Below are 11,727 nucleotides of genomic sequence, written 5' to 3'. Positions count from 1 at the left end.
AATATGTTTAAAAATGTGTATCTATATTGCAATTCGTATTGATGAATCATTATTTACACAAATTTATGACTGCTTGGTACCGGTTAGAAATTGGTACTTCTCGAAGAAACAGCTTTTCTTTTATGATTACATGGTTTGTCATCGTGTATGGAGTTGATTTCCTATTCTTATAGACAATAGATACCATCTTAACGCTATTTCTGGTCTTGGTTTGATTATTTGGAAATCTATTAAAATAAAATAACTGTAGAGTACGGCGAATAGTTGTTTATGGCAAAAGTCGTGTACGGTGAATAGTTAAAGTCGTGTACGGCGAATAGTTGCAGCGTATTGGCCCAATTTGTCGCAAATTAAAATGGTTTTAAGAAAGTATTTTTACAAGATACGTATATATTCCTAAAGTCGGGTCTTTGCCCTTTTTAATGATGTATAAATCTTAATTTTAAACTTTGTTTTGCCCCCAGCATTAATACGCAAACACAGCACATGTGCTGAAATTTAAACAATGGCGACGCCATGTGCGTTTGCGGTTAAACGCTAAAACGCTGTGAACAGAAAGTCAGCCGTGTTCCAATAATTACACGAGTTGTATATCCAAACTTGTTTGGAATCCACTTGTAAGTAAATATTTTATCGATTCATCTTGATTTTAAAACATAACTAAGATCAAATAACACTAGAATCGTATTAAATTAAAATACGGACTGAGCAATGGTCGATCGATGTAGCAGGTGCCCGCAATTCAAAACATTTTTTAAAATATAAACAATGCATCAGAAGTATTCTTTGGCCTTAAACGGTCCCATCGTAAAGAATATAATTGTATTTAGTTGTTTTGTACCAAGATTGTCACGTATTTGCGATATTTTCATTTATTTTCCCTTACAAACTCATAACTATTCGCCGTACATAATTTAATTTTATTTTGCTATACGCCGTACACATCAGGTTCTATTCGCCGTACACAACGAAGGTTATATTTTAGCCAAACATTTTCATACTACCTATATTTTTGGGCTGAAGCTTGCAAAAACCGATAGTTTTTATAATTCTATTTGCACACCATTGAAAAATTCGGCAAAATTAGTATACTTTCCTCGTACAAAAGGAAAAAAGATGTCCCCATGAACTTAACTTTCGGTACCAGGTAGCTAATGATTGATCTATTTCAACACTCGAATGAATGAATAAAGAACTCCAATTTCTTACGATAGAAGTTTGATATGTCCAATATTAATTTGTCACACAGTTTTTGGAAAAGGTTCGCGATAAAAATGGTACAACTTATTCTTTTCACGAGCACTACCTCTTGCGTGATGTTTACTTTCGCTTTGCTGGTCATCTATTTCCGGTGGTGATGATAGACGGTGTTATTGAGTCATAGAGTTAACCGAGAGCTTGAGTGAGATATGTTGTGCAAATGCAAAACAGTTTCGAAACAAAAAGATGTTTCCAAATGAATAAATACATCGTCCAACTGAATAATTCGTGACGATTGAACCTCATTTTACGCCACAGCTCTTTTCTCTCTTCTCCAATACATCCACTTACACAATGCATGGTTCTTCTGGGCAAATTATTTCATACAGGGAAAATACGTGTGTCAGTATTTGAGAATTAGATAAAAATATTAATATGCATGAGCATTTGGCATCGACGTCTTAATTAGATGTAATTATAATACGTTTATGCATACACCTACAGTATTGATAAATATAACACGAGGAATGATCGCAAAAAACTGTTGTATTTAGAAAACTTGAAACATTAAAGAAAACAAAATAACGTAATTGCACGCGGATTTAAGTATCATCATAAGACTATTTTTACATGGGATATTTTTGGAAACCGTGAACATGTTCCAATAGTGCTCTGGATATTTAAATTATAATTACGACTAGTTCACTGTTAACGTATGGCAGTGAGTTAATATAGGTTTACATACTACGAACATCACATAATTAATTCGAAATTACACAAGAAAGTCGCTAATAAGTTTGTATGATAAAGTATTCTGTGTTTTTAAGATTTTTATGAAACCGAGCACTTAAATGAAAAGAACGTTACTTTGGACATATACTACATTGAAACCGTTATATGATTTCATGCGGGAACTCTAAACAATTACAACAGCAATAACAGTTTATGCCAGTTTACCGGTAGAAACATCAAGGGTCTAATTACATGTATGTTTCGTTAATGCTTGTTTAGGTGATACTATTGCAAGATGCAAAAAAAAATGGATCTCGAATTTCTGACAAGATGTTATGAATGCTGCACACGGAAGAATGTTCAGATTTGTCATATGTAATATGATGAACCTTTGACAATTAAATTAGTCGCCTTCTGAGAAAACTGGGTATTATGCACAGGCTAATCAGGGACGACACTTTTCGCCTAAATAGGATTTTTTGCTAAGAAGAGACTTCATTTAAACGAAAAATGTTATAAAAGCGGAAAGTGTCGTCCCTGATTAGCCTGTGCGGACTGCACAAGCTAATCTGGGACGGCATTTTACGCACATGCATCATGTCCAGTTTTCTCAGAACACGACTCCAATGTTTGATGCCCCGACACTGTGTGAGACAATTGACATGACGCCTTATTTTTGATCGCTCCGCCTACTAGAATTGATCCACCAATCAGCGATCGATTAATCGGGCGCACTCGTTAGCAACGACCTGTCCGCCATTTTCTAGACAAGCTACATGTTTAGGTTCACTTTTATTCCAACGAGTTTCTTTTGTTTTCCTCTTTAAAAAACGATTGAAAATGGTTAAACGGTGTCAATGGGGATTATGTAACTCGGACAATCGATATCCTGAAAGATTAGTTGGTGACATATAATTGATATCGTTTCCAAAGCCGAAAAGAGATCTTGAGAAGTGTAAGAGATGTATAAATACATGCGGTCGTCACCACGAACAACTGAACGTCAACACTGTCAAAGACAATTATAATATATTTTTGTCAGATATACTAGCAGATTTAAATAGTTTATGTTATCGATCGATCTGATTATCACATAATATTTCACTTTAAAAAAAATAGTTTTATCAGTTACGAGCTCATTAATATACAGAAGCGAGGTTCATCTGCATTACTAAAAGAGAAATAAAACCCAGCATGAAGCCTAATTCGTGCTGTGTTTTATTACTCTGTTAGTAATGCACTTAATTGACATCATACATGTTATTTGAAGGTGACATGTGATATATTATCTTATTAACGGTATTTACACATTTGCAGTCATGTGGTGTCACCAATAAACGCTTTTAATCCACACTAGAAGCTCGAATGCCTAGATCTCATTTTTTAAACGAGTTTCGTTTATTTTGTTCGGATTAAAAAACGGAAATGAAATATGGCAAAAACGGTGTAAAAAGGGTTAATGCAACTCTGACATTTGGTATCCAGAAAGATAAGTTAGATGAATTAAATTTATACCATATCCAACGCGGAAATGCGGTCTTGACAAGAGCGAGTGGAAGCTTCAAGAATTACCGAGATCCCCTTAAAGAACATTAATTTATTTCACAAACTTGAAATGTCATATAAGCAATAACTAAGCATTATTAAGTATGTATTATGTCACGTGTGCATGTAAAATAATTGAGAATTATGGTACCCAATTCGTGTAACTTTACGAAATCCCCGTTAAAAATCGCGTTTCTGTGTGTGTCAGAAACAAGTGAAAACCATTTTGTTATTATTTTAATAAAGACGTATCGATAAATGCTATTGTAAAAGAGTAATTCTTACTGATATTAGTTTACCAATAAATGCGGTAACTTCGGGGAAGTCGGTACCTGCGCGAGCGCCTGATATTGGTAGCCTTATTACTAGTTATTTACCAGCACATTCTTTTAGAAGGACTGATTTTAGTTCAATAATTCCATATACTTCCATACACTTAGTCCTGGTATCCCGGGTTCCGGCACCAAACAATGTGGCGAACCTTTGTATAGGTGCAACCGTTTTTTGCACTTTAGGAATTTAATTGCCACATCGAATATTTTATTTTTAATCCAACAAAGCAAAACACTTTCTAGTTTTAATATTTACTTTATTTAGCACACTAATAGTAATCATTTCCATGTTATATAGCCTAAAAACATAAATCTATTCTAACCATTCCTAAAGTGCAAAAAACGGTTGCACCTATACAAAGGTTCGCCACATTGTTTGGTGCCGGAACCCGGGATATTAATCCGGTTCGCGGGACCACAAACCATGTGGCCTGACTTCAATACAAATTTAGTCAGACAATAAAATGTCATGCATGGGATTTCGGAACGAACATTATAAGCTTTGGCCGAATGGGCTCATAGTGTTTATGTCTGCGAATCAGATCGTACAGCTTCTGTCCAGGACTCTTCGTAGGCCTTGCGTCTCTGTGACCGTGCAGCTTAAAGTCGGGCGTGAGTTTACCAAGTTTTACACCAACTATAAGCGCAGCCTCAAGAGCATTCAAGGCTTCGTCAGTGGGGAGTGTTTCATTGAAGTTTCCCGTGAATGCAAATGAAATAGAAACATTATTCCAACCAGCTGTATGGGCCCCAACTCGATCCCATCCTCGACCAATATACAACCCGCCGTCCTGTCCAATCACAAAGTTGTAACCGATATCGGCCCATCCTAAAAAAGAAAAACGTTATACCAATACCTTTGTTGATGATATGAGACATTGAAACTTAAAATTGTTCGGTCTTTTTTAATATTGTATATAAAAATAAATGCCACTGACGCAACTAGATCCAAAAGCACTCCATCGCCAATCCAACATTGTCAGCATTCCACTTTGCCATCCACATGACGCCTGACTCTCATAACGTGTATTTGTATGTTTTTGACAAAATATTTAGAAGACTATCAACCTATAGAAGAATAGTCCGAACTATACTGGCATACTTACATATGAATGCTTACGTACGTACAAATGGACATAAGCATAAGTATATTGTTCTGGGCACACATGGCTGATACTGCGAAAACTATGTGGACAAATGAGATCATGATAAATGTCAGGCACACTTACTCTTTTTAACCTGATGAAACTGCTGTATTTTGCGCATCTCTATGGCACATTCCCTTCGCGAGAAGCACTCGTTCATCACCGTATGGTGTATGAACACGTGACTGACTGGCATCCTCATATATTGCGCATGTTCTTTGGAGGGTTGGGCAAACCACTGCGTTCTCGTCACCATGGTAATATTGTTAATATGGTAAAGCATACACTCCTCTGTAAGAATATTATAACATTGGCGGCACATTCTTTGTTGTGTATTTTGTTTTCACAATATACATAACCATAAAAACAAGCAACCTATATAGCAACAAGTTAAAGCTTTAAATAAAAAACAACTGAAATTTGAACCTTATTTTCGCACATGCTGTCATCGGCAATATACAGATTTACGATGAACAAGCTTAACGAACATGACGAGTGAAGATGGTTAATGTACAGTCATACTGTCTACTAATGTATACACTAATCGAATACCTTCATCTGCATCGCATAGAATTGGATCTAATGCATTGTTGTTCCATCTCGACTCTCCCTCAACGATTAATGATTCAAAGTTGGAAACTTGACCTGTTTCCAATAAAAACAACAACAACGTGAAATCGGATTCAAATACGTGCTCTTCTTTCGTCTTAATCATTTTGATCGATATCTTTTACGTATTTACTCATTTGTATAAATATTCCTTATACGCAAATCTAACTAATCTCTAGCATAAAGCCAGTATCGTGCTGCAACATTACAATACTTTAGTTTCAAATACAATATTGTTTCTTTCTTTTTTAATGACAGCGGTATGAACATGTGAGCCGTGCTCTGAAAAAAGTGGGTTAAATGCACGTGCGTAAAGTGTCGTCCCAGATTTGCCTGTGTCGTCCGCACATGCTAATCAGGGACGACACTTTCCGTTTTTATGGTATTCTTCGTTTCAAGAAAGTCTCTTCTCAGTAAAAATCCAGTTTAGGGGAAGTGATGTCCCTGATTAGCCTCCGCGGACTCCACAGGCTAATCTGGGACGACACTTTACGCACATGCATTAAATCCCCATTTCACACAGCACGGCTCATATGAATCCCATCAACCAAACATGTATGTGATAATACAACCGAAGGCAGGTTCATCAACAAATTAACCCATTTATGCCTAGTGGACTCTCCCATCCTTCTAAAATGGATACATTTATTTCCAAAATTAGGGATGTCTGTTATATTTATTTCAATATTTAGAATATTTCTTACAGAAATTCCTGTAAGCTAACAGCGCAGACCCCGATGAGACGCCGCATCATGTGGCGTCTCATCTGGGTCTACGCTGTTTGCCAATGCCTTTTTTCTCGACGCTAGGCATACATGGGTTAATGGGTGAATTTGAAGATAAAGTTATCAATATCGAGTGCGACTTAAATACATCGTATGCGCACACTATATATTATGACTTCTTAGTACAAAAGTGAATGGCCCTCTATAACTTAAATGCAGAATATGTGCAGAAAAATTAACATACCTTTTGCAACTGTCAAAACCAGTGTCAGTGCGACAAGCCAAATTTTCATTTTTTTTTTCAAACTGTTATAATGTATTTACTCACTCTGCTAAGGTAACTTGTTGTTATCCTGAGTAGTGAAGAAACATAACGGCGCTGATGTGCTTATATACGTGGCGTTATTGCGATACAAACTCATTTTGGAAAACCTATTCGTAACGTTGCCTTTAAATGCGGATATATGACTCACATCAACTTGGGGAGCGTTCTTTAGATTTCCCTCAAAAGACACAAAGTACTGGTTCTAGGCCCAGAAAACGGACTCGAGAACGTTTATATAAGCCTTAGGCTTTCGATGCAATCGAGCTGAAATAAATAGGTTTAAACTAAATTAAATTAAACTACATCAAATCGACAGTTAAAGTAGATAATTAGGTTGTTGTCAACACCTGATATAACATAAAGGGAGAAAATGATGTTATTGTAATTTAATGTGTAAACTGTGGATTATCTTTCTTGATTAATGTTCAATATGATTATTTTTTCCAATCGTGATACGTCGGCTATCTCCGGACTTCTCCGTAAGATATTTATTCATTTATGGAATAAATCGTCTGCTGGTCCAGAGTGTCTTTTTGCATGATATAGATTGTTCACTTTTGATTACGAGGGTTGCTACAAAATTGAACTTGAGCACGGATATATGTCACTTGAAATAATAATGTGACATGTGGTTGATATAAAAAAATCAAATAAAATCATCTCGACTGAACAATTGCATACATTCAATGGTACAAACAACGAATACATTAATGCATCGTTTTGTGCAAGCATACTTTTCAACGTTTAAATATTTGTTGATTATGATCGTATACATGTATAATAAAACACAATCAATTCAATTTTATAATAGAATCAGTTTAGGAAATTACTCTAGGTAAGTTATTTCAGATCTGGAAAAATAAACTAAAAGAGCGTATGTGTGCAAGGAAATTGCAAAATAGAGCTAACACATAACTTTCTTTACAATGATACTTCATACTTACCGGCTAAAATAAACGAAACCACCAGGTAATGAATCGTTTGTTTTGGGCTGATCAGGTTGCGTTTTAATTCAAGATCGCGTATGACTATTATTATTATTGTTATTATTATTATTTGTCAGTGTGGTATCCTACTTAAAAAACTCTTCGTGAATATTACATTTTTCCATCATTTAGACCTGATATCACATATTATTATTTCTTCAAAGTATACAATTAAGAAAATCCATACGTGTTCATGTTTGTACTAATATGATTGATGCATGCTATTGTTCATATCGGGCTGCAACTTGTATCTCAATCTCTGAATTTATATGTATAACAACGTATATACAAAATACACAATATATACAAACAAGTATTGCTTGTTTGCGTATATCCTACAATGTTTCAGGTGTCGTGGACTATTTATAATTGCTCTCTTTTGAACCCAAATTAACTAGTATTGATCTTTCTGACTTGGTAAAAGTAAATAAAACGATAATTTGACAAATCCATGCACGTTGAAAGATTCGCCGTGTGTAGCTTAACAAACATGTTACAAATGAGTCACTGCGGTCGTCGTACGGTTGCCTTTAAATGTTAATTATGCATAAACCTTTTAACTCAGACATATAAAGATCGTCTACAAACAGTTAATTACAAGTTTAACCCATTTATGCCTAGCGTCTAGAAAAAAGGCATTGGCAAACAGCGTAGACAGAGATGAGACGCCGCATGATGCGGCGTCTCATCAGGGTCTGCGCTGTTTGCATAAAGGAATTTCTGATATTTTTTTAATATTCTAAATATAGAAATAGATAAACTAGACATCCCTAATTTTGGAAATAAATTGATCCAATTTAGATGGATGGGAGAGTCCACTAGGCATAAATCGGTTAATTCAGACACTTCACATGTATTCTTCATCCTAGCATATAATTGCAGCAACCGTATGACTTGATAGCAAGCGATCTCATATATAGTATGAATAGATTATTTTTAGTGTTCTTAAGAATTCATAATACTTACAACGTAATCAAACGAAAGAATCAAACATAATACTTCCGTTTGTAAAATAGTTTTCATCAAATACACTTGTTTATTCACTGACTGTGTCCCTCTTCGCCTACCCATACCACAAAAACAAGCCCATGAATGCAAAGAAATTACACATATGATATGTATATGATAACATACCTTTTGTTTTGCTAAAGTCACAAGCAGTATAAATTGTGCACACAAAATGAATTTCATCTCCATGATTTTTCTGTAATTATGTATATTAATTGTTTTTAACTATCGTTTAGCTATTATTTCATGAACTGTAGTTTAACTGTAGTATGTTTTGCTGGTAAATATGTTATCATAATACATATTGATAAACTGTTATAACACTTGATTGTTTACATAAATTTAGAATATTCAACCTTGAAAAACAAAACGCAAACCAAAAGTTTCTGGAGTCTTGTAAGAAGGATCATATAGTGTCATTTACTTGTAGTTAACATCGAACATGCAACTCCAATGGAATTTTTCGTTTGTAAAACACACTTTTTCATAGTGCTTTTCCCAATACTGATCGAAAATTTTGTTTAGACTGTTCACAGGGTTTCACTAAAGAAATATGTATGCGCCACCTGGTTCAACTGTGTATCAACGATAATCACATATGTTCTGATCATGTTTCATGAAGTTTTGAAAACAATTTGACGTCTGGAAAGTTCAAAATATTACTAAAGCCATTTTGGAAAACTGCCCCGTCCCCTGGCGGCAATGTATTTAACCGGACCAAATCCAATTTCATAATTGGCCTAGAAATTATCAGAACAAATATACTGATCATTTTGCGTTAACTATGTCTTATAGAGTGTTCAAGAGAGTTTCTTTAATTTGACCTAGTGATCTAGTTGTTCACCCCCACCTTATCTTGTTCCGAAATCGGTATAATTGAGAAAATATTATACCAAATTTTATGAAAATTGGGCAATAAATGTGCTCACAATGTACATGTTGATGACGACAACGCAGGACGGTCGACACACTGACGGAAAGGGATCACAATAGCTCGCCATAAGCACGATTGTGCTCATGTGAAAGAAATGGATTGAATGTATTTTATAAAATCTATGCAAATACATTCATTTGCATCGCACTGCATTTTCCATGAGCCAAAATTGAGCAAATGTCGTCTTTCAATGAAAGCAAAATGATTCGAAGTTAACACTTTGTCCTAAGTTAACACTTTGTCCTATATTTCAAATTAAAGAACATATTATTAATCTTTTACAAACGCGATTTTTTGTCTTCATAATTCGTGTGATTATTTGGACAAACTTTTTTATACATAGTAGTATGTCAAAAACCAATTTTATTGCAAGCATTAAACTAATTCCGAGCGAGAATGTAGTATAGTTCTTAGTGTAATACTTATGTTTGACGTGATCTTTGGCAATTCCGAAGAAGCACGATCTTTCGCACGACTTGACCTGACATATTTTATTGTTGTATCATTATTGCAAATACACAATACTTCTGTAACATTTCATTTTTGTTCTTAAAATTAACATTTAACAGACAAAAACTGCTGTTATTTTACTCAGCCCTCGAACGCGCCTTCCATTCGTGTTTGACACACATATACATGTATTTATATGTATGATATTACGGGTTATATCCATTTTGAAGCAGACTTTAATATGTATTCTAAATACAATACGCATTTAGTTAAAGTTAAAGCTTAATGTTATATGTATAGTGACCGTTATTTTATCATTTACTAATGCAAACATAAGTATGAACCTCTCGCAGCCGTCAAGAGCAGCGCAAGGGTAACAAGCCAAGAGGTATTTATTGCCATCCCCTTAAAATAAATACAAATGTGCTGATGAAACATTTTTAATTCCTCGCGACTGTATTGATGGTGTCGATATATATCTGTATACTAGTATTTTAATTTAGTCAATTTTGCAAACCAGACCAATACTCTCCTACACATGCGCACATATGCATCATTAACGTCAAATCGAAACTTCAACTGCATTTGTCCATAGACCACGCTCGGTATCAAGAGAGAAAAATGAGAAAATGGTACCGAATGTGTGCTTGGAGTCATCTTGTTTGACAAATGTCAGCCTGATTTTATTATCGTTATATACCGCTTGTACTGAATAAATATATGATTCAAATCAGAAAACTGCAAGTACCTTTATGTGCGCTCAAATTGCAAAATAAACGTACAACTGAGCACTGACATTGCTACAAGAAACATACATTCGACTGATACTTGCCAAAACAAAAATCAAATAAAAGCAGTTCAACTTATCCATTTCCATAAATACCATGTATTTACACTGAGTTGAAATTATTTCTGCATACATGAATGTGAATAATTAATGGTTTATTTTAATCAGATATTGTCCGTATATAATATTTGTATGACTGAGTGATAAACAAACAACAACAATTATTTACCAACACGGAAAAAAACACACAATTACAAATATAATGTTGTTACTTTTTCATAATACATCATACATACAATTATGATAAAAAGAAACGAAAATGCTTGATACCATAAACTTTCACGAATCTAAAAGAAACGAAAATACTTAATACCATAAACTTTCATGAATCTTCTCTGAATCTTACATGGGTTGGCAGCATGTAAAGAGAAATTAAATATCGGCGAGCAAAATCTACTTCTTCATGTTCTCTTGATGGAGCATGGGTTGAAAATACAATATTTAAGTAATGCTTCGTTTCTACAATCACAATTGTCGCCACGATTGAAATCTTGGTCTTCATTGTAAACTTATCGTGGCCATTCAACGAGAGCTTCTTATGTTTTATCATAGTTTGTGTCATAGGGTGTACATATAATTTAAGTATATATTGATTACAGAAATAGTAAAAGTACTTACGGTAATTTAGTGTAGCTTGAGTGCAGCGTATATGTTGAATGTATTGAATGTATAGTTGAATCTAACCTAGTTATATTTAACATTCCCGCCTTTCTGCACGAGCACCGCACAACTCACACAAACATTGAACGACGCAGATTGTCAACCTTTGCACTTTAAATAGTTCCATTTTTGTAGGCTTCTATTAAAAACCTACAGGTAAATACAATATTTTTCTATATGCCATTGTTAACCATGCCTGGTTTAACGTTTTTTTGTATTTCAGACGTTT

At 34.6% G+C, this 11,727-nt stretch overlaps 1 protein-coding gene across 1 annotated transcript; it reads right to left on the bottom strand.

Annotated features, from left to right (window-relative positions):
- Positions 1 to 4,276: 4,276 nt before the first annotated feature.
- On the bottom strand, positions 4,277 to 5,150 carry LOC127857231 (peptidoglycan recognition protein 1-like). Its single transcript, XM_052393647.1, has 2 exons — positions 5,039 to 5,150; positions 4,277 to 4,638 (listed from the first exon to the last, which is right to left on the bottom strand). Exons 1-2 carry the CDS (start codon positions 5,148 to 5,150, stop codon positions 4,277 to 4,279), a joined length of 474 nt encoding a protein of 157 aa, XP_052249607.1.
- Between the last annotated feature and the right edge of the window lie 6,577 nt (positions 5,151 to 11,727).

The sequence above is a fragment of the Dreissena polymorpha genome, chromosome 14, assembly GCF_020536995.1.
Source record: "Dreissena polymorpha isolate Duluth1 chromosome 14, UMN_Dpol_1.0, whole genome shotgun sequence".
NCBI lineage: Eukaryota > Metazoa > Mollusca > Bivalvia > Myida > Dreissenidae > Dreissena > Dreissena polymorpha.
Note: the sequence above shows the minus strand (reverse complement) of the source record. Positions and strands in the feature narration are given on the sequence as shown.